Raw genomic sequence first — 27,676 nt, 5'->3', positions numbered from 1 at the left:
TTCTAAAAGTTTACAAGTAAATTTTTATTGTGGCCACAGGTCAACAGCAAAAACATACAACAGTTAAGGTTCAGATTCTCTCCGCCTCCCATCTTATCGTATAAATTAAATATGGAGAGGTACCCACAAACTTTTGTTAAAAACGAGCTGTTTTCAAATCCCCACTTCCTGGGAGAACACACATCGCTACCGCTTAAGGGTGGGGCAAAGCAGAGTCACACTGTTAGAGCGCAGTTTCCTGAGAAGAAACCAATCAAAATGTTCAAAGCCTTTCTAGCGGACTCCAAGTATGGCGGCCACTCAACACTGCTCCTGTGGCTGCATTCAGACTAAAAACATAAAATAAGAAACTGTGAAACACCAAAGCCTTCAAAAAACTTTATTGGGGGATAAGCCTAGCTCTGATGGGAAAAGCCCACCTATGAAAAAGAAGTTGTGGGTATTTACGCTGGTCTGACGTACATTCGTGACTTGCACATTCACGGCTCAAAAAAAAGACCCTCAAACACAAAATGATTCTAAAGCCATTACAACCCAAAGTTATGGGATTCACCTAGATGCGCTTGTATTAGCTCTTAAGATATGATCTCCGTACAGAGGAGCTTACCTTCCTCATGATTAAATGAAGCACGTGGCCATTAAAAGGGGAGCGGGGAGGGGGGGAAACAGACAATTTAAATAGGGTATAAGGTTCTCCTCTCCACACTATTCAATGAACATGTATCTAGAAGGAGAATGAAATGTGATCAATGCCCAGGTGTCTCTCAAAGAGAGCAACTCCCTGTGGCAAATGCGATTTGGAACTTTTAGCACAACACAATCCAAACTACTCTGGGTCCACACAAAACCAGTATGCCCTACACGAGATGCAAAGGGATCATGCACACCACAGTTCACGCCTAGCCCCCCTGCAGCTCCACTATAGTTTTCATCACTTCACTTAAGGAAAAAAAAAATGCCTAGCAACCGCCCTCATGCCTCACTGACACCAATCTGTGGCCCTGGCTGACACAGTGGCACTTTTTTTTATAAGAAACATCAGTAGAGGTGGCAAATGGTTGCACCTGACATCAGGTCACAGCAATTCCAAAAGCTGACGAAGCTCTCCATCCGCTGGTCCAGTCTTCTCCCCTATTGTTACAGTTCTGCCACCAAAGGGGGGAACATGGTAGACAAGTTCTTTGTGACCAAGCCTTGGCAGAAGTCAATAAATAAGAGAGCTTGTCACAGGCAGAACCATTTTATGGACAACCTCCTCTAGCTGCAAATGCGGGGGTTGGGAAAAGGAGGAGGGAGGCGTGTGTGCGAGAAAGAGGTAAGAGTCCCTTTGTCAAGGGTTTGGTGACCCAACCCCACATGCCCTGCTTGGCGCCAGCAGACCGGGACCTGTCAAAACCCATTATTCAGACGGAAAAAGAAGAGAAGACACCAAAAAAATATAGGCAGTTCTGAAATTTGCACGGTTGATATTTGTTCTTCGTAGCAGTAAGGACTTGAATGAGAATCATGAAACTTGAGGAACACTTATATTTTTCTTCAGGATTTAAAAAATTGTGTCTTGTACTTAAAGACTACATTCAGTGTGGGTCGGGTCCAACAGCGTTTGCTAGAACTTGGTTGTTAAGCACACCCAGCACTGGGAAGAAACTTCATCTGAGCGGAGTGGCTGGTGGGCCGGCCTGAGGCCGCTCCTTCACTGGTCCCCAAGCCGAAAGCCCTGTCCCCAGTTATGTCTCCCGCCTCCGCCGTTCTGGTCCGCAGCTCGCCTCATGCTAGCGGGGGGCACACCGAATCCTGACACCCCTCCTCTCCTGCTGGGCAGCCAGCGGTACCTGGAGTCGTGGGGCGGGGGGGGGGGGGGGGGGGGGAACAAAGGGAGAGAAACAACACAATCACTTCCATGAAGTGATCCGACCATTCAGTGCATCTTCCTTTCTTGCTGTCCCCATGGCATCTGTCTCACTCTATTGTATTAGTCTGGCCAATGGAAGGCCAGGGACAAGGGCTTACTTAACTCTGCCTTTTCAGCACTTCGCTCAATGCCCTGGCCGCAGGCGGTACTCACTTTTCAGGTTCCTTAAATTTACTCCATTTCCAGCCAAATTCACGCTCTAAAAAAATTTGTTTTCTGATTACAAAAGTAATTCATGCAGAACAGTATGGAAACAAAAATATTACTCCCACAAGCCCAACAATCAGAAAGAGCCACCTATATATAGCATTTTGACGTATCTAAATATGGATCAAACTGGATCAAAGCATACAAAACAAACGCACGTGCAAAAGACAAATCTGCAGCCTGCGTGTCAAGGCCCACAGGACATCTCCCAGCCGCGTCCCCAAGGGGGACTGGAGGTGCCCACTCTGTCTTGGAGTCTGCGGTGGGTTTTTCATGTGAATTCCTTATCTCCCCTCCGACAGCATTCTTTCCATCTCCAAGATGGTGTGAGAGCTGAAGCCCACAACGGGCACACCCCATTTCCCACCTGACAGATTAATAAACCAAGAATCACAGAACAGCCAGGAAAACTTACACCCAGGTCTGTGCTCTCTAGCGTTTTGCCCTCCCTTGACTCTTAGTAAACTGAGAATGTGTTTAAACTTATTCCACTTAGTGGCTCAGTCGGTGAAGCGGCTGCCTTCGGCTCAGGTCAGGATCCCAGGGTCCTGGGATCAAGTCCCGCATCGGGCTCCCTGCTCAGTGGGGAGCCTGCTTCTCCCTCTGCCCCTCCCCCTGCTGGTGCACAAGCACTCTCTCTCTAATAAATAAATAAAGTCTTAAAAAAAAAAAACAAAAAACCAAACCTATTCCACTTAGATCCTAATGTTTACAATTGTGCTTCAAGGCAGAGACCACCACCCGATACCCCTGCTCAAACCCCTTATGGCACCAAGAGCAACCCGTGAGCGCCGACTTGCCCGCAGCAAAGAGCCGGCCGAGCACGACCACATCGTATGGCGGGAGCTACCTGTGCATAAATTCACCTCCTCTTCACCACAACCCTATGGGGCAGGGACTATTATTAGTATCCCATTTTAGAAATGAGAAAACCAAGGCAAGATTGGCGGTCAGGATTCACACCAGGCAGCCCGGCTCCAGAGCTGGTACCTGCACCACTCCCTGCACTACAGGCCTCGAGCTGCAGCTGAGGGGACACACGGGGCACCGTTCAGGTGACAGCAGTTCGTGACTGGAGTCCTCATTTGTTTACATCATCCCTGACGCCTTCGTGTTCCCGCCAAAACCAGACAATGAACCCCTTTCAAACAGAAAAATAACTGCGTGCAGAAGAGGATCTACTTTTCTAACTGGAATGCAGAACAGCGATCTTAGAATTCTAGAACTCCCATTTCTCTTTTAAACAAACACAGCTTTGTCTTTAAATCAAAATGTATTTCCAACTCCTGATTTCTCAATATCCCTGATGTTCCAGTACAATAATATTCCTCCAAAGTGTATAATAAAATAGAACACTTAAAAAGGGCTGTCTCGGGGCGCCTGGGTGGCTCAGTCGTTAAGCGTCTGCCTTCGGCTCAGGTCATGATCCCAGGGTCCTGGGATCGAGCCCCGCATCAGGCTCTCTGCTCTGCGGGAAGCCTGCTTCTCCCTCTCCCACTCCCCCTGCTTGTGTTCCCTCTTTCGCTGTGTTTCTCTCTGTGAAATAAATTAAAAAAATCTTTAAAAAAAAAAAAAAAAAAAAAAAAGGGCTGTCTTGCTTTGCTTCATACTATAAGACAATATGGAAGCCATCTCCACTGCTTAAACGGAGAGTGAAATTAAATGCAAGTAATTAGTACAAAAAGACACCCAATTATACATAATCAACAAAAATTTATGGTAATTTCAAAGCAGTTACTGCTTTTGCAAAGAGCTACATTTTGTCATCTGATCTTTATGCAAAATTTAACAGAAGGGCTTTTCCACCAACAGAGAACGCTCAAATGGAAGGCAGGCTCCAGTGTGCCCTGGATTTTGCCGCTAGAATCTCATATAGTTTGTTGCCTGCAATTGAGAAATATCTCCAAGCCGGTAAGTCAGAAATATGGCCATTTAAAGTAAAAGAACTGTTGGCTACCCACCAAAGGACCAAGTTGCTTTTTTTTTTTAATTGATGCATCTGCCGTCTGACTTGATAAACCTAGATCAAAAATCCAAACCTGCTGTTATCGTGCCCTTTGATAATTAGAAAGCAGATTGGTCATTTGTTTTTTTAGCCTGAAGGCAACTCAAGGCTCAGAAGACAAGTTTCTTTCTATGCACTTAAAAAAAAATAAATAAATAAAATAACAGTGTACTTCTCTGTTTGTATGTTATATTTCACAGAAGAAGGCTTTCAAAAACCTACCCGACTGACAAAGGTGGTGGGGGGAGAAGGGGCCTCCTCAAGTTTTACTGCTCTCACTGACCCCTCGGAAGAATGACGAACCGCAAAATGTTAAAAATGAGCAAGATGTGTGGAAGGGTTGTTTTTTTGAAGCTTTTCAATGCAAGCCAGGACTGCATGTCCCCGACTGGGGATCAGGCGCGGTCGCCGGGCAGGCTGGGACACCCGGATGGCGATTTCACTGGTCCCTTCTTCAACTGTCTTTTGCTTCCCTGCCAGAATGGCCAGCTACTTTCATGCTTCAGTGTGTCAGCACCTCTTCTGGCTCGTAAAACCCCAGCCCAGCCCCAACGTTAGGAACAAAGCTAAGAGCTCATATCTATCGGACACCCACCAACCTGCGGCCAACAGCGGACCTTACCACCTGCAGTGGTGGGAGACAGGGCGGCCCCTCAACTTACAGATTTGCAAGGTGAAGCTCGGAGGTTTTATTAAGTCACTCCCCCCCACTCCGCCCCGATGACCAAAACTGGCAGATGAGGGGAAGGGGATTTGGTTCTGTCTCAGAACCCAATCAGTGCCCCTAGCCTCCTCACTTGAGCGAACCCTAAAAGCAGACAAAGAACCAGCACACACTCCCTGGGTGCTTGGACTATACGAACCTCAAGTTTCTCACTTTCACTCTGAGAAGTCCCCCAAATTTTCTGTTCTATAATAGCTCACAGAAAAAGATCTGAAATTGCTAACCAATGGGTTAACTGAACCCCTTCGCCTCTCCTCTGGCCAAATCTTGTGTAAAACATGCTGGCGCACGGCAGCCCACACCGGAGCCTCGCACAGTGCCCCGCCTGCCCATCCGAGCTCCTCTGTGCCCAGTGTCGCCTGCCGTGAGTCAGCAGCAGCCCCCGGCTGGAAGGGCTCCACGGCGACGACCGAGCTGTGACTTTGATCCCTGGCTTCCTGGGACTGTGTGACCAGGGCCAGTCTGTTGGCTCACATTTCTCCACCCGCCAAAGACGTAAATGCTACCCCTTGTGGAGTTCTGAGGAGGACGCTTAAGACACGGCAGTAACATGGCTGTTCCATGAGAAAACAAACAAAAACAAAAAAACACTTACAAAAACTGAGGCGTGGAAAGAAAATTTCTTCCTCCCAAGTCCATCGGGTATCTGAACATTAGGAAGAAATAAAGATGTCCAACAAGATTTCCAATTAGCTCATTGATTACCCTGCAAACAAAGAGCCGAATTAGTTTGAAGCCCTTCAAGCAGTCAAGTGAGATGTAGCCAGTTGTACCCAGTAGGCCAGGGAAGAGAGCCCTCCTGGCAGCCCGTTTCTGGTCCCCAGGAGCCTGTGACAGCCCCACAATGAGCCCTTTTGTAGTCTGCGCGGCAAAGGTATTCCGAGGGGAGGGGAAATCGGTCCTGCGGGGGTCTGTGCTCTGCGAGACCAGCTGCCCTCTGACAGCTCTTTCAAGCCCCAGCTCATCCTCCAAATATCGTTTTTGCTACTTCCTGCCTCTAGAGTCGGAAAGTTGCAAAGCAAGCTTCTGACCGCTTCAGTCATAAATACCGTGTTTGCAAACCCCGGGCAAATCGGAAGGGTGGCAAGAGAGAAGCATGGGAACCCTTCTGGGGGGGGGGGGGGCGGCAGGGAATGCGTTTCCCCACTCCTGGAGCCACACACTTCTCCCTCGCCTCCTGCATCCTTGAGTGTAAGACATCACAGAGATCAGAGATCACTTCGTACAGCTGACCTTCGCCTTGTAATCCTAAAATAAACATTGACCTTCGGTTTTCCCAGGGCTTACATACAGGCCACTTCAAGGTTTTATAGATCCACTCCTACTATCACGTATCCTTCTGTGTCTTCTCCTGCCACAGGCGTCCCGTCAGGGACAAATCAACATTTGCAGCTACTCCCAGACTCTGACCTTCTGGGCAGCGGGGCGGCTGTACCACGCTCAGAACTTGCTACGCTCGAAACAGAGTCTGTTTGCTCAATTCCCTCATTTCTATCACTACACGGCAGACGTTAGGACCACAAAGAGTAGCTATGTCAGACATATTAAGAACTGGTACTATTAAAATCTGTTAAAACATTTAAAGTACTTTGTAGCATAGGAAGTGGGAGTTCACAGAACAGTTGCATCTTGATATCTTCCTTTTAAAATTCTGACTGGATGCACTGAAGGTTTTCCTCTCAGCTCCAATTCCAGGCTAGAAATCTGAGCCTATTTGGCTAAAACTTCTGTACTATCAAACCACTTACAAAACTACTTCCCATCTGAGAATTTGCATTTCGATGACTGGCGAGCAGTCTTCAAGGCATCCTGGAAATGCCTCAAGGATAAAAAACATAGTAATTTTACGCATAGTTCTTAGAGGAGTCAAGCTCAGACACAAATTAAATTAGTTCCTTGTTTGCTCAATCTGGACAATGAATCCAGAAATATTTATTCAAAAACACATAAATGGAAGTACACGGTACCTAACGATGAGCTAACAAAATAACAATCATTCAATGCTAAATGTGCTTAAAGCCCTGCAATTTAATCAGTTACATCAAAATGAAATTACAGTTGATCCTTGAACACAGAGCTGAACTGTGTGGGCCCACTTATATATGGAGTTTTTTCATTAATACAGTACAGTTCTGTAAATGTATTTTTCTCTACCTAAGATTTTAATAATATTTTCTTTTCTCTAACTTACCTTATTCTAAAAATGCAGTATATAATACATGTAATACACTATAACTTACCAAATGTGTTAATTGACTGTTTATGGTATCAGTAAAGCTTTGGTCAGCAGGAGACTATTAGCAGTTAAGTTTTGGGAGAGTTAAAGAATATACACTAATTCCCAACTATGCAGGAGCTTGATACCCCTAGCCCCCATTGTTCAAAGGTCAACTGTATTTCCTAAGTATAAGGTCCCAATACATCAATGTTGAACTTCTTTAAAGTTTATAAAAATTAGAGAAGGAAGATAAACAATAATGGAAGTCTTCTAAGGATTTGTTTCCAATTAAGTAAATCTACTATCACTTACGAGCCTCCGATGATATAGTTGAATCCAAGGATAACCCAAGGTAAATAACAGGCCTAGGAAAAAAATACACACAAACATGAATAACCACACCTAAAAAGGATACAGCTGCAAAGGGGCTGGAATGGGTAAAGATATACTGATAAGAGCTTTATATAAATCCTTTGGAAAGTCACTGCAAAAATTTCTCAAACCAATCTAGCATTATTGTACTTACAATTTCCTATCTAAAATTATACTTATTCAGAGGCGCCTGGGTGATGCAGTTAAGTGTCCGACTCTTTGGTTCTGGCTCAGGTCATGATCTCAGGGTCATGGGATTGAGCTCCGCGTGCTCAGTGGGGAGTCTGCTTGAGATTCTCCCTCTCCCTCTGCCCCCCTCCCAACTTGCATCTCATGCTCTATCTAAAATAAATATATAAATCTTTAAAAAAATAAAATTAATACTTATTCATGTATTAGTAACTGGAGAGACAAAGTACTTTGCCCAGGGTCAGATACAATACATGCCCCTCTGAGTGAATATTAACAGAGTTTCACAAAGGAAATGGGTGTCCTATGGACGCTGATGAAAACATGACCCATAACAGAACCACATTAAGACTCCAACTAGGAAACTGCTACCTACAAACTAAAAATACCCCATCCTTTTAGGTTCCTCTTTTGCATATTTCACAAAATTACTCTGAATTTTTATCTCATTACACACTGATGCCCTGAACTAATACTCTCCCCAATGAGAAAGCTCTCCAGCTGAATTCAACATTTGAGCCTCTGACCAGACCAGATTCAACACATCATACCAAGAGCTAAGGAAGCTGCAAGGAACTTCATGAACGAGTAAAGAAAGGGTTGTATACAAAGAACTTGAAGGCAGAATGCAGTAAGTACTATAAGAGAAACATAACATATTGCAGAGCCCAAAGGCAAGACTAATTCCAGGCAGGAGACCGGGAAGTATGTTCAGTCCCAACTCAAATGAAGAACAGGTAGGATTTACAAGAGAAAGAAAATAAAAAAGATGATGTTACTGGTGGAAAACTGTGAGCGAAGGCACTAAGGGAAGTGTTTGGGGACAAAAACTGTTTTAGCTAAAGTGTAAAATACATTAACAGGGAATGATAAGAACAGATTTTAAGAGACTGCTCCCCATTAGTATCTTTCCTTCCCCCTCTCTATCACACACACAGACATGAGATCGCTCAGGGTCACATGCCTGAGGGGCCTGAAGCACAGAGGGAGTGAGAATAGTCAGCAAAGGATTCCAGGTTGGCTAAAGACAGGCGAGGGGACTGAGCAGGGGAGAGGGGGCCTGCCTATGGTACACTGCTCTGCAGTGACCTCTACTGGACGAGTCAGAAAGTGCATCTCTGAGCTGAAGAGGGATTTTGCCGAGACAAACGAAAAGGAAATTTTTCCAACTACGTGAAAGTACCTTAAATCGTGTCCCAAACCAAAATGATACAATCATGTCTCTGTTCAGCTGGGCCCAGACATAGAGTACGGACATGATCAGAGGAATCATCAGCAACTGCAAAAGAAGTCAACATGTAAAGACAAGGCTCCAGAGGCACTTAAAACAGGCTCAGCAGGAATCTTTTTTTTTTTTTTTTAACCTCTCCCCTACAAATTCTCATATGGCTATTCAAAAACCAAAAAGAAATTCAATCATCAGAATTACAAACTGATCCTTTCAGTTAATCAATTATACAATGCACGCTACAAAATCCTGGAATAAAATACAATTACTTTAGGTGTATTCAGAAATATCAGGGTCAAGCTTGGTTATTTGAAAAAAAGTAGGCAGTAAAACCTTACTTACTATATATTCTCAATTAAAAAAAATACATATCCACATAATGCATAGAAAATACTAGAGAACCATCACTCTCGATGCACAAACATAACAAAGAAGCCTGAAATGAGCAAGGAAAGTAACGGTTTAGATAATTCATGTAAGATGTTCAAAACAAAAGTTGTTGTAATTCTATAATTTCAAAATGCCACGTAATTAACCACAGGGTTAATGCAATCTAAGCTTCTCTCAAAGGCCATTAATTGTAAATCTGAAACACATAAAAGGGCAAATAGTTTCAAGGGACACTTACCTGCATATCCATCGCTAAGCCAGTAATCTTGGTTTATAAAGTTAAAGATCAGAAACAAACAAAGCACTGTGCACCTCGTATCAGTTCATTTCATTCCTGTGTTCTGAAAGAAAACCCTTTTCTAGAGTTCAGGCTGTTTAAAACATCCCAGAACACAAAAATATCTAATAATCTCCATTATGAATATTCTGTTATACTATATGATGACAAGGAAATGCGAGAAGTGAACTCCTCCGGCATATGACTCAGTTGGCCCCCTTGCGTCCTCTTTGCCTTGCCCTGCGTTTTAGCATCTCATCTTCAACTGGAAGACGGAGATACCTGTGCCCGGAAACAAATTAAGGATTCCACTCACCCCCAGGGTTCCATAGCATAGTTGAGGTCCAGAACATTTTTTTTTTTTTTTGCCTTCCCTTAAAGGAGGGGAAAGGGCATCCAAAGTGCCTCATGTCCTGGCTCCTGGCCAAGCTTCAATGGCAACTAAGCCCCAGAGCAATGTTAAACTCACCAACTGGGCACAGACTGAGCCATCATGCCCGCTCTGCTGCCCTCACCATCTGCACAGGTCCGCAGCTGGAAGAGAGCCGAGCAGGTCCTTTCCCAGAGCCGGGGCCTTACAGAGGGACCGAGTTACCGTGTAGGCCCCAAAGACAAGGGCAGCGGCGAAGTCAGAAAGGGATGCTGGTCGTAAATTAATTTTTTGAGAAGGAGCACAGATTCCAAAAGATGTCTCATGGCACGGAATCTCTTTGTGCTGCAGTCAACAAGCTGTCACACACGAGAACACAGAACTGGGAACAAGAAGACGGACAGCAGTAAAATTCAACCAAATTTGGAAAACCCCACAATGGCAAGAGAACGCCATCACTCAAGGGCTCTGTGATTTACTACAGCTTTAAAAACGAACTTTAATTATTCGTAATTATTAACTGTAGCAAACAAAGATGCAAATACTGTAATTTGAACTGTTGTATAGAATACTGTCTACTTCCCCAAACCTGCAAATAATGGTTTATTTCTGGCCCCAAACAACAGACTAAAGGATACCACGATGCAAATCCAGTTAAAGAGGAGCATGAATAAATAGTCTGCCGGCCTCCCATCAAAAGCTCCTAGAAACAAAAATAAGCCAAATGTCATGGTTCAGAATTTCAGAACAAAGTGACTCCTATGTAGAGAAATACTTCAAAAAGTTACAGAGAAAGCCAACATGAGAATATTTTTAAATTTCTCCTCTCAAGCAAAAGAAAATTTTTTAAAACATCTAAAACCATGCCCGGGGCCACCTGGCTGGCTCAGCCGGTAGAGCGGCAGAGTGTGCGACTCTTCACCTCGGGGTTGTGGGTTCAAGCCACATGCTGGGTGCAGAGATTACTTAAAAATACAATCTTTAAAAATAAATTAAAAAAATATATAAAACCATGTCCTCAACAGAGCCCTGAACTAGAGTCAACTGAGCAAGGCTAATCTGTGTTCTCCTAACTGAATTCCAGTAAGGAACATGCTCCCCAACCACCGCAGGCTAAAAGACCCACGGGGAGGAGAGTCAGTTCCACGGGCATCTGCAATCCCACCCCCTGAAGACCTCCCAACCAGTCGGCCTCTCTTTCCTGGCTCTCCTCATGACCTGTCAACACATCTGTGATCACCCGGGTAATCCTTTCCCCCTCCACTACACCATAAGCTCTGATGCGGGAGGAGCCCATCTGCCTTGCCTACCATCGTGACTCCTCCAGCATGACTCTGCTGGGAGGTTCCTACTGTTGTTGTTGTTGTTATAGATACACACACACACTACTACTGGGTCTGACACTGGGCTTTCCAAGAAGATCCGATCTCCTTCCAGCTTACATTCTAGCAAGGGAAAACGATGCTGAAGGAGAGGAGGAATGGGGCCACAGCCAAACCTTCCCATAGCCTCTGACTCTTCACCTTCTGGGAGGTAGAAAGGAAAGACCCCCTTTCTACAGATGAGGACAAAAGTTGCATGACCAGAGTCACATGGCTTGTTAGAAGCAGGGTGAACTCTAATTACTAGTCTAGTGCCTTTGTTACTACACCATATACCAGACTCTGTCTCAGTTCTGGACAGAATAATCAACACTGGTCTGGCTCTCCCTTCTCAGAGTGGTTCCTCATGCCTTCAGCTGGAAGACTAGAAAAGAGGCAGAGATAAGAAACAAATGACTGTAAGGTCACACTAGCTCTCTCTAATAAATAAAAAAAAATTTAAATCTTAAAAGAATAAAAAATAAAAATAATAAAACAAGTTTCTAGCAGAAGTCTCTCCTTCTTTCCCCAGTTTCTCCCCTGGTATCTCAAAGGCACACTTTAGCCCCAGTGTTAAGTATGCTTAATGGTAGGGGATCCCTATGGATGAATCAGTGGTGAAATTCTAATAACACTTCTGAATTTTAGTAATAGTTGTGCTTCTTTTGATTTGGTTTCGGCTTTGTGATTTGTGTTTTTTTAAAATAAACGACCAAGGTGGGGCTTAAACTCACGACCCTGAGATCAAGAGTCGCACGCTCTACCTACTAAACCAGCCAGGCACCCCACTGGCTTTATGATTTCTAAGGATTCTTTGGATTGAATACTTTAACTATTGTAATCACATAAACTACAGTACTGTATTATTTGACAAGTTTGCAACTGGAAATTTACAAATTCACTGGTCTCAAACCGCAGTCTTCCAGTTCCAATCAGAAGCCTCATAAATAAGCCAACATTGCTGTATACTTAAGTGAGTCAGGGGGGAAAATGCGCAGGCGGCAAGCATTTTGTCAGGATGTTAACATGAGGCTGTATGGTGCAGAGAAGACTGCGGATCAGTGAACCTGGGCTCCAGTCCTAGCTGTGTTATCTCAAACAGCTTTATGACCTTCGGGGCACGTCACCACCTCTCCAGACCATTGTTTTCTTGTCTGTGAAATCTTATTTTAAAAGGACAGGCCTCAAAAGTTCCTCTTGACATGAATATTCATAGCAGCCTTATTCGTAACAGTGAAAAATGAAAACAAGTCAAACGTCCATCAACTGATGGATGGAAAAACAAAACGTGATAATGATAATTCCGTACAATGGGGTCTTATTTGGCAATAAAAAGGAATGCTACATGGAAGAACCCTGAAAACACTACGCTAAGTGAAAGAAGCCAGTCACATATTGCATGATTCCTTCTGTAAGAACTGTCCAGGGGCGCCTGGGTGGCTCAGATGGTTAAGCGTCTGCCTTCGGCTCAGGTCGTGATCCCAGGGTCCTGGGATGGAGCCCCACATCGGGCTCCTGGCTCAGCGGGGAGTCTGCTTCTCCCTCTCCCTCTGCCTCTCCCCCTGCTCATGCTCTCTCTGTATCTCTGTGTCTCAAATGAATAAATAAAAAAAATCTTAAAAAAAAAAAAAAAAAGAAATGTCCAGAAGAGGCAAATCTAAAAAGGCAAGAGTAAATTAGTGGTTGCATAAAAGCTTAAGGGGAAGATGAGGTTGAATAGAAATGGGGAGTGGCTGTTGATGGGTACAGGGTTTCTTTCTGCGGTGATAAAATATTCTAAAATTAATTGTAGTAATGACTGCACAACTCTATGAACACTTACCAAATTATACACTTTAAATGGGTGGAACTGGATAGCACTTGAATTAGAGGTCAATAAAACTTTTAAAAATGCCTCTCGGCTCTAGAACTTCAAAATGCTCTGTGACTGGCTAGTAGGGAAGGGGGGGAACATAAGAATTAAAGCAGACAAAAGAGATCAATGGGCTAATAATCCTACAGATCGATCTTAAGTGTTATTCAGGTATTACAAATTAGTTATATTACCTGACTAGATAGTAGGGAAGGGTAAATGGGTTCCAGGATATCAAGTAACCAAGAGAAAACAATTTACAAACAAAATGTGGTCATGAAATTATTGTAATTTACATTTCATAACAGTATTACGATTATTTTTTAAGTCCTTGGGATTCAGAGGTGAATATTAAAATATTTACTGATGAAACGCTATCATGTCTGGCATTTGCTTCAAATAATCAGGGGTACGGGCACAGACATGAACAGAGATCAGACAAGACCAGCGATGAGATCACTGTTAAAGGTGAGGAGGTGGGGGCACCTGGCTGGTTCAGTCGGTGGAGCATGCGACTCCTGATCTCCAAGTCATGAGTTCGAGCCCCATGTTGGCTATAGAGATTACTTAAATAAACACTTCTTTTTTTTTTTTTTTTTAAAGGTGAGCTATAGTTAAAAGGGGGTTCATGTAGACATGCAGACACACACTACAACATGGATAAACCTTGAAAACATTCTACTAAGTGAATGTAGTCAGTCACAGAAGGACTCATAAAATGTGTCAAATAGTCAAATCCATATGCACAGAAAGTAGTTCAGAGCTTGCCAGGAGCTTGGAGAAAGGGGGGTACGGGATGGAGAGTAACTGCTTTGGGTTTTGGGGGGTTGATGAAGACGTCTTGAATTAGATAGTAGTGGTGGCTGCATAACACTGCAAACAGACTAAAGACCAAGGAACTGGGGTGCCTGGATGACTCAGAGGTTAAACGTCTGCCTTCAACTCAGGTTATGATCTCAGGGTCTTGGGATCAAGCCCCACTTCGGGCTCCCTGCTCAGCAGGGAACCTGCTTCTCCCTTTCCCTTTGCCTTTCCCCCTGCTCATGCTCACTCTCTCTCAAATAAATAAAATCTTCAAAAAAAAAAAAAAAAAAAAGACCACAGAACTGTACACCTTAAAATGGTTAAAACTGTCATTTTTTTGTTATGTGAATTGTATCTCAATGAAAAGGAAAACAAAGGTTCATTCACCTTTCTCACTACTTCTGTGTATGTTTGAAATTTTTCCATAACCAAATGTTTAAAAGCCGGTCATGAGTCATCCACACTTAAGAGTTTACTACTGATGTAAAAACAAAATTACTCCAACAGCTTAATTCTCAATGAAATTATATCGGAGGAGTAGAATGCAAAGCAAGTCAGCATCATTATCAGGCCCAACTGGGACAGGGGAGAATAAAAATCACGTATTCTGGGGGCTTTAAGGACCAAACCGAGATGTGGTGGTGAGAATCCTCCTTGTCAGTTTTGGCTCTGCCCAGACACTTCACCTCCCTGAATAAGGGGATGGGCTAGGTCCCTTCCAGTGGTAACAGTCAATGACCGAACACTTTGTATTAATATAATGATTTTCCTTTTTAAACGCACCTTGTATGCCAATTTAAGGAAAAATCACGTTTGACACCAAATGCCCATCCTTCTACTTCCCTGCAGTTATGAGGTTGATTCACAATTCTCAAACTGACTTAGATTTAAGGGTGGTTCAGAATTCTCTATCCTGAGCTAACAGCTAGTGGGTTTATAAAGTCTCTGGAGTCCGCCAACCTTTTCAAAATCATTTAGGCTTAACGAAATTATGTTCATGTTTTGACACAGCGCCTCACTTTATTGCTGCTCAGTATAAGCAACTCAGAACAGCACATAAGGTATTGTACAAAGGAAATAAGTAAAAATTCACAAAGAAACTTCTAAGAAAAGATTTTTGTAAAAAAGCTTATCCATGACATCATATGGGTAGTCGTATCTGATAAACTACCATATTATTAAATCCCAGCTATATATTTTACAAGTGAGTGATTCGATCACAGAGAACAAGGCTTTCATAGTATAAAGGCGTATTTTACAACCCCAATCTGGGAGATGTATACACTTCAAACCAAATGGTGCATTAAAGGACAAGGACCACCACGTGACAGACATGAGATGTCAAATTTAAGTGAGAGGCACACAGCTCAGCCACGAGGGACAAGGTGTGGACAAGATGTGTAAAGCTCCGGTCTTCTACTTTTTCACTGATAAAATAGTGACACTGTTACTTATGCCTCATGATGTTGTAGGGATTACAAATCAAGTCATCTAAGCGCCTAGGAGAGTCCTAGCATCAGTCCGACTTTCTGAGCATTTGCCATCACTATGCCATTTCCTAAGCCAACTGCCCTCAAAATTCTTCCAATACATAAACACGAACTGGTAAATTAGACAGAAACAAATCTTAAAACAACTATGGATAACATACCTGTTTCAAGTCGTGTAGAATACTGATATAAGAAATATAAATTGACCAAATAAAGAAATCCAGTTCCTGGACCCACAGGGAAATAAAAGGTGGCAGTGATTGGCCTCCAAATCTGTCCAGATTGAAATAGACACAGCCGTTAGTTTCTCTAAGCCTGGTTAATTTTTTTTTTTTTAACTAAACAAAATGCATCCTCGCAAAACATTCTCCTCTGTGATGATGGCTACCAAAGGGACACCACCAATATAATTCAAGAAAACTGAAGAAGAGCTCTCATCAGCTACAACCATATCAATTTGCAAATCGATGGAATAAAATATTATAATATAAGCAATAAATACTTCTAGCCAAGTTGAAAAAAATCAATACTATAGAAGTGCATGGTTAGTCTTTACTGGGATAAGGCATACAGCTAAGCCCATCAAAACTGAACTATAAAGACAATTTCCAACAGGACAGTAATATCTCTATGTAGGAAAAAGAATATACTGGGATGACAAGCTTTTCCAAAAACTGTCATATTCAAAAGGTAGAAGTAAAACAGAAATGTTTGTATTCAAATCCCTGTGCTATTTAGGCAATATGGATATATGACTTCACAATATTAACTACCCCCCCCAAAAAAAAATTACAGAAGGGTCTACAGTCTCCCTTCTGGCCCCCATCTCCCAATTCCCTTCAGCAACAACGATCTGTTTCTTGTATTTCTTTCAACAAATAGTATTATGTGTTACTGTTCCTCCCTTTTCATCCTGCCTCCCATTGTACAGTTCTATACCTTGTTTCATTCCCTTGACAAAATATTTTTGCTGGCTTTCTAGTATTCCTTTTATGTGAATGTCCAAAATTCATTTACACTGTTACAATGCCACAATGCCTATTCTTGATTATCTTCTTTATACACGTACATGTAGGATAAAATCCTGTGAGTTAAACTGCTAAATTAATAGACAGTTGAGTGTAATTTTGGTAGACACTACCAAATGCCTACAAAACTATTTAACCGACTTATACTTTCCCCTACAATGTAGATTAATGCCTGTCCTCCCTCCACGCGCTCACCATTTAGTGTATTCTATATTTACCAATTATGTTTTTGAAACTTTAGCATTTCCTTTCTTCATTTTTCTGCTAGATTTGCATTTCTTTATATATTATGGAAATTCCCCTTTCTCATTGTTGCAAATATTTTCTGGTCTGTCATTAGATCTATGCTTTGATGGTATTCTTGCCATATTTTGACATGTAGAAGTGTTCCTTTAATGGAGGCAAATGTATCCATCATGTATCCTGCTCACAAGCTACTTCTCCACTCTAAGAATATTAAAGTGTTCACAGTTTCACTGTAACACATTCCCCGTTCATCTCAGGAGTGAGGAAGAGATCTGACTTCTTTTTCTAGATGGTCCCTCAGCTTTCCCAATCCCATTTACAGAGTAACCCATACTTTCTCCATTGATGTGAAAAGCTACTTTCCTCATGTATTTCCTTTTGTAGTAAAGTCTCTTATTATATTAAAGTGCTATCCTGTTTGGAATTGAATTCCTATATCAATATCAAACTATTTTAATTTCTAGTCTTATAGTATGTTACAATATCTGGTAAAGTTACATGATTAAATAATCCCTCTCCGATTTTTCTTCCACGTTTGTCTTAATTTTCTTGGCTGGTCTTGAAATTTTATTTTCCTAAAAGAACTAGAACCGGCATCTTTATGATACCAGTGTGATACAATTCCCAACCAGGAAGAAGTCTTTCATAGCTTTTATTAGTTTTGTATATACCCAACCACCAAAGCTGAATTATCTTATTGTTTGTAATATTAGCTGAGTTACCTTATTGTTTGTAATATTGGAAAACTGAGCCTCTTGGGCTTTCTAAGTATACAACTCCATCTGTGAATAAGATTTTGAATCTTATTCCATTCTTGTCTAATTCACTGGCTAGTACTCCCAGAACGATGTTAAGTAACAGTGGTTGAAGTAGATGACCTTCCTAGACCACAGGAAATACCAGCATGCTGCTGGCTTTGGCCTTACTACCCCAGCGTCAAGGACATGGCCCCAGCATCAGGGAGCTCTCCAGTAGCGGGTTGTCCAAAGAAGCAAAAGAGTGGTCCCAAGGGAGGGGAAATGTGGTCTCGGAAAAACGAATACAAAGTCCGAAAGAACTGCAAGAGCACAATGAACGAACAGGTACTGCTGACAATCTGGGTGTGGCTGGAACAGAGGACATTAGCTGTGGCACCTGGCCAGACACCGAGCTGCCCAGTTACATTCTCCAAGTGCAGGAATGTAACCCTCACAGCCCAATTCCCTTTGGAAGAAAACGCACTTTGTGGGATACCCAAGAGTGACTTTCCAAGAACCCCGTATTAAACCAGTAAAACAAAATAGGTTGAAACTCATTTTGATTCATTCACAACTTCATCATAGATACAGTAGAGTTTAATAGAAAGAACACTGGAAGTGATTTGAGAAGGCATGGCTGTAAGTCCTGGCTTACGAGCTCTCACTCCTGAGCCTCAACATCCATCCATAAAAGGGGAATGATCTACTAATACGTGCCCTATTTTGATTAGTGGTTAAAAAAAAAAAGTGTGCTCCTCTAGTCATTTACATGCAATGACTCAGGAGACAGATTTTATAGTTGAAGAAACAGAATGAGAAAAGGTTAAATAATAGCTAGTAAGTGGTGGAGCTAGAATTTTATCCCAGACAGCTTGACTCCAGAGTTTATGACACAAAACCCTTAGTTTTTTTACAATGTCTCTCACAAGTGATATCATTATTATGAGGAATAATTACAAGTAGTAAACATTTTAAGTACTACTATACTTGCATAAGCCTGATTCTCCCTGCTTATGAAAAGCACTGAGCAAAAACCAGAAGCAAGCAAGCCCTGGCCTTGGCCCTTACATAGCCCTGGGGCCTTGGAAAAGTCTAGACCTTTGCGTTGGTGTCTTCATCTACCCAATGACGTCTGCCCCCTGACTCCACCTTCCTTATTTCCAGATTTTGTAAAAGGTAGGAATTAAGAAAGTGAATTAAAAAGGTCCTTTGTTAAAAAAAACAAAACAAAAAAAAAGGGTATGTGTGGCTGTATGATTATTATAATCTTTTAGGAGACACACACTGACGTGGTTTTTACGAATTCCCATTTTAAGCTACCTCCATATTCCTGTAAGTTACTCAGAGCCTGATTTTGGAAATGAAACCCTGGTTTTTTCCGACTACATCTTTCACTAACACTGACGACATGGCACTATTTTTAGCCACTGTGTGCACCTGTGCTTTGGAAATCAGTGTCTGTCAAAATATCTTACTTCTTTTCCCCGTTCATTAAGCTCACCCTTGAGTTATACTTGGCTTTCACTGATCTAAGAGACTTAATATTATTTTTGTATTACTTTAAAATTATAATTTAAAAACACCAGGAGAGAGCTGATCTCTTGAGAAAAACACAATGTAATACACTTCTGAAATCCCCACTGAAGGTGCCTAGCTAAATCCCCTCCTTTCCTCTGATATGTAAATAGTTAGGATAAGAAAATGGCTTGCTTTTCAGGGCGTGGGAGAGGGTGGAGGCCCATTTTTCAACCCTGGAAAGCCTTCACAGATCCCATCATGGGCAGCCAGGTGCAGCACCAAGAGCACAGGGCCTGTAGGCAGAAGAGGGGAGGGGAGCAGCTCGTTTTCACCCCATGGCACCCCAACTTTTTCATGATGAAAGCTGGGCCCTCATGACAGTTTAGGTGATTTGCCCAGAGCTCCTCACTTCAAAGCAAGAAGCCCACATCTTCAGTGGCATATAAGGCTTTAAGAAAGGGAGAAGACATTGCTCTTTAGTTACTAGTCCAAAAACTTCTGTTGAGAGAGTGGGCTGCAGCCGTCCTTGAACTAAAAAATCTCCCAAACAATCTGCTACTGAAATCATTACAAATGCTACCCAGAGTCTAAAGTGGGGTTTTTAAAGTACCAAAAACAAAGATTTTTCCTGAAACAGTATGAGCTGATTGATTTGGAGTTAAGAAACTCTACACAGGTCACCAAACAAGAAAGAGGGGGAGCACCCATGTGCCAAATGCTGATGTTAGCTAAGTGTGGGCTTTTTTTTTTTTTTTTTTTTTGGACATGCTAGGTAGGCAAGACAAACAAACAAAAGGCACTCAGGTTCAATTGTGGACTTTAAAAGAGCTATTAGAAGCCATCCATTCCAGAAACAAGAGTGGGGCGTGAACAAGGGGAAGCAAAAGAAAGCAAGGAAGTATGAGACCATGTAGTGAACGCTTAGTCTCCAAGACCAGAGGCTTAAAGAGAAGGATAGATTAAAACCTAAAAAGAAAGAAAAGAAAGATCCCTGTTCACTCAAGGAAAGAGAAGTCCCCCAACATCCTTCCTGCTTCTTCTTCCAATATAACACACAGCTGGACCCACCTTACCACATCCTGGTTGATACCAACTTTAACTTTTCCATTCAAGCCAAACTTGACTTGGTACAGTCAATGATGGACTGTCTGTATGCCAAGTGTATCCCTTGTATAACTGTGAAACTGGGGTAAAAGCATCGCGTGGCTCTAAGGATTGCCAACGATCCAAGATTTGAACGATTACCATACACACACAAAGGAGCCTATGCAGATGACTGCTTAGTACAGAGAGTAACTCAGCACAAGTGTTACATTGTGGCCACAGTTGACCCAGACCTTAAACAAAGGATCCTGAAGATCCCTGGAGTTCCCATCACGTACATTTCTAATCATCGGTGCTTGCCCAATATATGAAGTAAAGAAAATGAGGCATAGGAAGCATACAAACAAAAGCACGGAGACATGGATGTTACATGGAATGACTGCTTGGCCTGTCAGACATCTACCAGAAGGTTATTCTAACTAGAACATAGGGGAAAGAGATCTGTACCCACATCTGAGGCTCCGGAGTAGGAGGTGGCTGGCAGGGGGCCTTATATGACATGCTAAAGGGTTTGGACTTGATTGTGAGGTCAACAGGAGCTTATTAAAATTTTAATTAAGGTGCATAATAGGATCAGATATTTTAGGGCGCCTGGGTGGCTCAGTTGTTAAGCGTCTGCCTTCGGCTCAGGTCATGATCCCAGGGTCCTGGGATCGAGTCCCACATCGGGCTCCCTGCTCGGCAGGAAGCCTGCTTCTCCCTCTCCCACTCCCCCTGCTTGTGTTCCTGCTCTTGCTCTCTCTCTCTGTCAAATAAATAAATAAAATCTTTAAAAAAAAAAAAAAAATAGGATCAGATATTTTAAATAATCACAAGGTAGTATAAGCATAGACAAATAGATCACTGAAATAGAACAGAAAGTCCATAAACAGACCGATATATTTATGGCAAGTTGGTGTATTATCAAAGTAGTGTTTCAAATCTGTGAGGAAAGGAAGTTTTATTGGAAGGCCACATAGTGTGGAGTAATTCTTAGTGGGGTTCGAATCCTGATTCCACCAGTTAACTATCTGTATGAGCTGGGCACAGTACATAACCATTTGGTGCCTTCCTTGCTCCCTCTTTAAAATACGTTGTCTAGGGGCGCCTGGGTGGCTCAGTCGTTAAGCGTCTGCCTTCGGCTCAGGTCATGATCCCAGGGTCCTGGGATCGAGCCCCACATCGGGCTCCCCGCTCAGCAGGAAGCCTGCTTCTCTCTCTCCCACTCCCCCTGATTGTGTTTCCTCTCTCGCTGTGTCTCTATCAAATAAATAAATAAAATCTTTAAAAATAAAATAAAATAAAATAAAATACGTTGTCTAATCGTCAAAACAAGCCTGATAAGATGGTATGAAATCGAATAGTCCATGACACAATTTGAGTATTTTTCAGTAAATGTCAGTGATTATTGCATTAAAAAAAAAGAAGCAGCAGCAGCCATTCATTCTACTCCTAGATATGTACTCAACAGAAACGTATACCTGTGTTCACCAAGACATGTACTGGAATGTTCACAACACTATTCATTATGGCCAAAACTGGAAACTATCCAAAAGGCCCATCATCAGTAGAGTGGGTAAACAGATGGTGGTCTATGGTAATCTATAACCATGTGCAACAATACGGGTGACTCATACACACTGTAAAAAAGAGACCAGACACAGAAGAGTACATACTGTGAGATTTCATTTACGTAAAGTAAAAAAAAAAAAAAAAAAAAATGGCAAAAATAATCTATGATACTAAAAGGCAAGAAAGTAGTTACCCTTGGAGGGGGTAGTTATCAGAAGGGAGCCGTAGGAAGGTTTGGGGGATATTGGTAATGTTCTCCGTCTTGATCTGGGTGCTGGTCATATACAGGTATTCAGTTTTTAAAAATTTATAAATATATAATACATACACTTTACTGCCTGTATGCTATAATTCCATAAAAAGTTAAAGCTATGATCTAATGGCAACCTTATCTACAGGCCACAGCACAGCTGTCTGAAGTGGACAGGACTGTTAAGGAAAGCTTTTAGAGCTGTACATACCAAAACCCTAGCCACTAAAGCTCTAATCCAAACCCTGAGGCTACTTCTATGCTCAGCCTATAGACCAAGTTCATGTCCCTTCTGGGTTATATGTGTAATAGGTCTCTCTTCCCCATTACACTTTTTTTAAAAAACTTTATTATTTAATTCAATTAATTATCATATAGTGTATTATTAGTTTCAGAGGCAGAGGTCAGTGATTCATCAGTCTTATATAACACCCAGTGCTCATTACATCTCGTGCCCTCCTTAAGGTATTTACCCCAAAGACACAAATGTAGTGATCTGAAGGGGCACCTGCACCCCAATGTTTACAGCAGCAATGTTCACAAAGCCAAACTATGGAAAGAGCCCAGAAGCCCATCAACACATGGATAAAGAAGATGCGGTGTATGTATATATAATGGAATATTACTCAGCCATCCTCAATACACTCTTAAATCAATCTGCTAGTGTTGCTGTCATCAGGGTTAAAGGTGATAACATAAGCAAAAGCTTGGAAAATATAAGCACAAGGCCCAAATCACAGATGTGGCTGGTGCCATCTCATGATTCCTGAAAACAAATCTTTGAAATTGAGAGTTCATCTCTTCTCACCTAAGGTCAGGATGCTTTTAAGGGGGCAAACTATGGGATAAGAATCCAGCAGTTACATTTCAATTTCGGTTACAAATTGAAATTAGAATCTTCCTGCCCGCAGAGAAAAAGCAATAATAGCAGGAATTATTGGCTAGTAAATAAAAATGGGCACTATTTTTGAATAGATTATTTACCAGACTATTTACTGGGCACTTCGCATTTTTCTATGAATTTTACATAACAGCGGCATGAAGTAGAGAACATACCTCCTCAATTTGAGGATACTTGTTTTTGTGTTTCTAAAACTAGGATGTGGCTTACAATCAACATATTCATTTAATGGAATTTCTATTCTCCCATCCCTCCAAAAAGTTGTATTTAGTTGATGAAGCATCTTATAATCAATGGAGTTAGATCAGAGTTCGTATGGTATTAAACTATCCCCATTCTTAGCTAACAAAATTGAGCCTCAGAAAGAATAAGTAACTTGCCTAAGGGCAGAGAACTAGTAAGGGTCTGAGCCAGGCCTGGGGAACCATGACTCAATGACTTGAAATCCCATGGTCTTTCTCTTTTAAGGGAAAGTAGATAACTGACTTGGAAGAAATCACCCTCGAGAATGTTTGCTAAACACTGAACTGTGTATTTTGGTAGATACTATGCGAAGGAGTTGAACGAGACAGCTCAGAACTATCTTTGACTCACGGAAGTAGAAACCGTATCTGCAGCTGTCTACCCACTGCAGTGATACTTGTCTCGGGATGCCTGTGGGAGCTGAATGAGCTAACACAGAAGTACAATACACATGTAAGGGGGCGAGCTTATTCTGTCCAAAGACACCAGCGGCCCCAGGAGACATCATCTCAGAAACCACCGGGGCTGCAAGAAATTACCACCTCTCTCCTAACTGATGAAGGACCCACACGAAGACATTGCATCATTATGAACTACTTGATGGATGAGTGTGAAATGTGAGGGACTGGGAATTTTGGACAACAGCATAGTGAGTCTTAACACCCCTACCCAAACCAAGAAAATAACATTTTAAATTTTGCAGTTCCAAACCAACAAGTACTCAGACGAGACCGAAAGATAAGAAGTGACTCTCATCACTTCCAACGTGAATCCACAATTCTAAATCAATCATCCCCAATTTTTTTTAAGCTGTTCAAGACTCAGCTTCTAAGGAAAAGATGAGCCTCTAGCAGAAAGCACATCACACGCTGTTTGTCACACATCTATCTCTCAGATGCAGTTTTTCCTTCCACTGCTTCATTTGCACATGAGTTCCTCCAGGTGGGTCTGAAAGCTAAATGTGTCCAGAATGGGTAGGAGCCAGAGGAGCAGAAAGAAGATACAGACATTGGCCCTTTCACATGTGGACAATCTCCCTGGTCTTGGGATAAGCCCAGATGAAACAACGTGAAGAAGATGGGAGAAGCATGGGAGCTGGCACATGAATGATGATCCTAATAATCACATCACCGCTGTCAATATTTACCTGGAGTCTCTTAGAAAGGCTTTCTTATTTTACTCGTCTGACTACACAAGTGAGCAAGATGTTGCAAGGAGGGTCAAAGAGCCAGTTTTGACCAGATCCTTCTCACGAAAGGATTTACAACCACTGCTCCTCATGTACACGCATTACCCAGCATGCCACTCACCAGGCACAAAATGCACAACATTCACTAGGTCACAAGTAATTACCAAAGCAAATAAATAGAAAACAGTGTGCAATTCTGACTGCGGGCCCAAATCCTATTCTGACATCCAACTGCCTATTTAACTTCTGCACTTGGATGCCTAAGAGGCATCTCTAGACTTAACATGGCCAAAACAGAACTCTTTATCCACACCCTCCCCCGCCCCCAAACCTACGCCTTCCTAAACATTTCCCATCTTGGTAAAGGGCTCCACCATCCACTGTACAAAGAGTGACATCTCTGACTGCCGCTGCCTTCAGCCACCCCCCTTTCACATCCATTCAGCAGCAACCTTGGCCACTCAACTCCCAAATCCATCCACTTCTATCTTCGTGGCCACCCTGGCCCAAAACACCATCTCTCTTGCCTTCTAACTTGATTCCTCCCTCTCCCCCATTGCATGTATCAAGTCCATCCCACAGAGTGGTCAAAGCAATCTTGTCAGTCCTCTGTTCAAAATGCTCCAGAGCCTTCCTGGTCTCTTCAAGATAAAGTTCAAACCACGAAGCCCTGTACGATCCAGGCCCAGACTACTTTCCATCTCTGCTTTACGTACTCACCCCTCGTTACTTCTGTCCTCATCTACCAATCCTCATCCCTATAGCTGACTCTGGACTACGCTATCCACTCTTCCTTCTGTTTCTAGCCCCTGCCTCTCAGCCTTCCACTTAACTATTTCTTCTTCTTGGAAAGTTGTCCCCTGAGCCAGATCTTCCCAAAGCTGGCTCCTCGACATTCAGGTTTCAGTTCAGATATCTTCTTTGAAGCCTTTCTGAACACTCTATCAAATGTTAAGTCACTATCTATCACACGCCTCTCTCTCCCTTTCTTCATGGGAGCTGGGACTTTCTGTCCTATTCACTATTGTGACTCCAGTGCCCAACACTAGTAAGTGCCAATTATTTCCATGCAATCAACCAACGTGAAAGCACCTGCGATGTGCCAGGCATATTCTAGGTAACAAAGACAGTAGTAAGCAAGTCAGGGATCTGGCTCTCATGGAGCCTGATTTTCTGAAGGGAAGCCAACTAACAGATGCCAACAGGTGATACGTAGCAAGTAAAATTAAGGATAAGGGAGACGGAGTGAAGGAGGGGTACTATTTTATGTAGGGCCGTAAAGCCTTGCCAATAAGGCGGCCCTGGGGAAGAGATTTGAAGAAGGTAAGGAAGTAATCCTGGTTATCTTCCTCAGAGAAACAACATGCGCTAACGACCTGAGGAGAGAGAGTTGGCTGCTGAAGGAATAACAAAAATTCCATTGTGGAGCCTAAGGTGCAAGGAAGGTGGAAAGTGGTAGGAGACAAAGTCAGAGCAGCCATAGGGGGCCTTGCAGGCCACTGAAAAGACTTGGATTTTACCTATCTGAGTTGAGAAGACATTGGAAGGTTCGGGGCAGAGGATGGATGGACTTGGTTTCTGTTTTAAAAGGATCATTCCAGCTGTCTAGAGAAAAGACAGAAAAGAACTGGGCTGGAATGATAATGGCTTGCAATGGAGAATGAAAAGGGACCTGTACTCTGGATATATGTCTAAAATACAGCAAACAATTAGCTGGCAAATTGTGGGATGTGGGAGAAAGAGAAGTCGAAGATGATTCTATGACTACTAGTATGAGCTCCTGCAATAATGGAATTGCCATGTACTTCTAGGGCAAAGGAAAAAGGGTATCCGGTTTGGGACATTTTAAATTTGAGATGCCTATTAGTCATCCGAGTGACAATTCCAAACAGACAGCTGGAAATCAGGAGACAAATCTGGACTGAAAATATGTATATTTGCATGTGAGAGTCTTCAGTGTATAAAGTATTTAACGCCATGGAGCTAAATGAGATCACCTACAGCTGGGGAGAGTATAGAGAAAAGGTCCTATAACTGATCCCTGGGGCATATCACATTTAAAGGTCAGGAAGATGAAGAACCAGCAAAAGAGACTAAGAAACAGCCAGTAAAGAGGGGGAAGACAAGACAGTGTTATCCACATGTCAACTAATGTGCTCAAATTAATGTCAGATCTTAGTATCTGACCTGCCACTGATTAAAAATCTAAATCATAGAATCCAGTGAATAAAGATCATCTCTGGGAAACTAATACTCTCTTGCCAGAAATACTCTGGACAGTATTCATGTTTAAACAAATAAGCAGGCCTTCTATTTCTGGACCAATTTACTCTTTACTCAGTCTTTCATACATTTAACTACTACCAGATACCAGGTCCGGACTGGGTGAAACGCAAACAACTCTTTGCATCTGACCTCAAACCACTCCCACAAAGAAAAAAAAAAAAAAAAAACCTCCATTAACACAAGAAGAACTGGATGTTGAGTAAGTTGACAACCACATGGCACCCACGTGGGTGGCAGAGCAAGGTCAGAGGGCAGCTGCTCCGGGTGGACCCAAGCTGCTAATCACCGGCGTCCAAAAGATGAACAACTATCACAGAATTACCTTCCCTCTGCCTCCTTCTCTGAATGCAGAGGGCGGGGAGCATAATCTTAGAGGGCGAAATCAGTCCCTTCCTACCCAGGCCAAACCCACTTCTCCAGCCATCCTGGCCCTAGCTCCAGACCCCTTCGCCTCCGCCCCGCCCCCAGACCACAGGACCCGCCCTAAACCGCTGGAGCGGTCGCACTACAAATCCCACCAGGCACCGCGCGCCCGCAACATGCTGGTCTACGCTCCGCCGCCGCCAGGCCTCCTGGGACCTGCAGTCTGCACTCCCCTCGTCCCTGGTCAGTACCTGGAAGCGATAGAGGAAGGCTTCGGGCCAGAGAAAGAAGTAGGCCGGGCTGATGAGACCGAGTTTGCCGACCAAGGGCACCGCGACAGTGGCGGCGAACCAATAGCGCGTGATGGCCGGGATGCTCCTGAACCAGTCCCCGATATCCGACATCTTCGCCTTTTAAGTGGCCAGATTGCGCACAGCCGCCCGACTCCCCGTCCCTGGCCCCTCACGACACGGCCCGCTCCGCGAGTGGAAGGTGTCGAGGCGGAAGCCACCCAAGCCGCGGATAAGAAGGCGGAGATGGGCGGACGTGGCGCCACCGAATTCGGACGAGCGAGGCAGCGTTCGAAGGCGAAACTTCCCCTTCCGGCGGCCAGCGGAAGACGTTGACCAGAAGTCCCGCCGCTTAAAGGGCAAGCACAGATTTTGCCACTGGGCCGAAGCTCGGCCGTCCGGGGGCGGGGTGGTAAGGGGCGGGACCAGGCGGGGAGAAGACACGACTGGTGGGAAACAGTGGTTGCCAGGGGCAACGGCAAATACTCCAGCCAATGGCGAGGCTGAACGCCTGGTACATAGTTCAAGCCGGATTTGTAATCCAGGTGGGTCTTCTCGAGCGGTGTTTGGG

General features: G+C 43.2%; 1 protein-coding gene and 1 pseudogene across 3 annotated transcripts; one reads left to right on the top strand and one right to left on the bottom strand.

Annotated features, from left to right (window-relative positions):
* DERL1 (derlin 1) lies at positions 1–27,452 on the bottom strand. Of its 3 annotated transcripts, none has more exons than XM_036108340.2 (8): positions 27,067–27,452; positions 15,561–15,672; positions 10,531–10,595; positions 9,484–9,510; positions 8,811–8,906; positions 7,379–7,431; positions 5,444–5,494; positions 1–1,832 (listed from the first exon to the last, which is right to left on the bottom strand). In XM_036108340.2, the coding sequence occupies exons 1-8, from the start codon at positions 27,217–27,219 to the stop codon at positions 1,694–1,696; spliced, it is 696 nt and encodes a 231-aa protein (XP_035964233.1). In that variant the 5' UTR covers positions 27,220–27,452; the 3' UTR covers positions 1–1,693. The 3 variants fall into 3 exon arrangements, with proteins under 3 accessions (XP_035964233.1, XP_035964232.1, XP_077928182.1); XM_036108339.2 differs by having other exon boundaries at positions 5,444–5,554; positions 27,067–27,449; XM_078072056.1 differs by lacking the exon at positions 15,561–15,672 and having other exon boundaries at positions 5,444–5,554; positions 27,067–27,194.
* Positions 19,837–20,343, top strand: LOC144381683 (rRNA-processing protein FCF1 homolog pseudogene; annotated as a pseudogene).
* Positions 27,453–27,676: the final 224 nt, after the last annotated feature.

The sequence above is a fragment of the Halichoerus grypus genome, chromosome 5, assembly GCF_964656455.1.
Source record: "Halichoerus grypus chromosome 5, mHalGry1.hap1.1, whole genome shotgun sequence".
NCBI classification, from domain to species: Eukaryota; Metazoa; Chordata; class Mammalia; order Carnivora; family Phocidae; genus Halichoerus; species Halichoerus grypus.
This window is presented reverse-complemented; position numbering and strand designations above follow the sequence as displayed.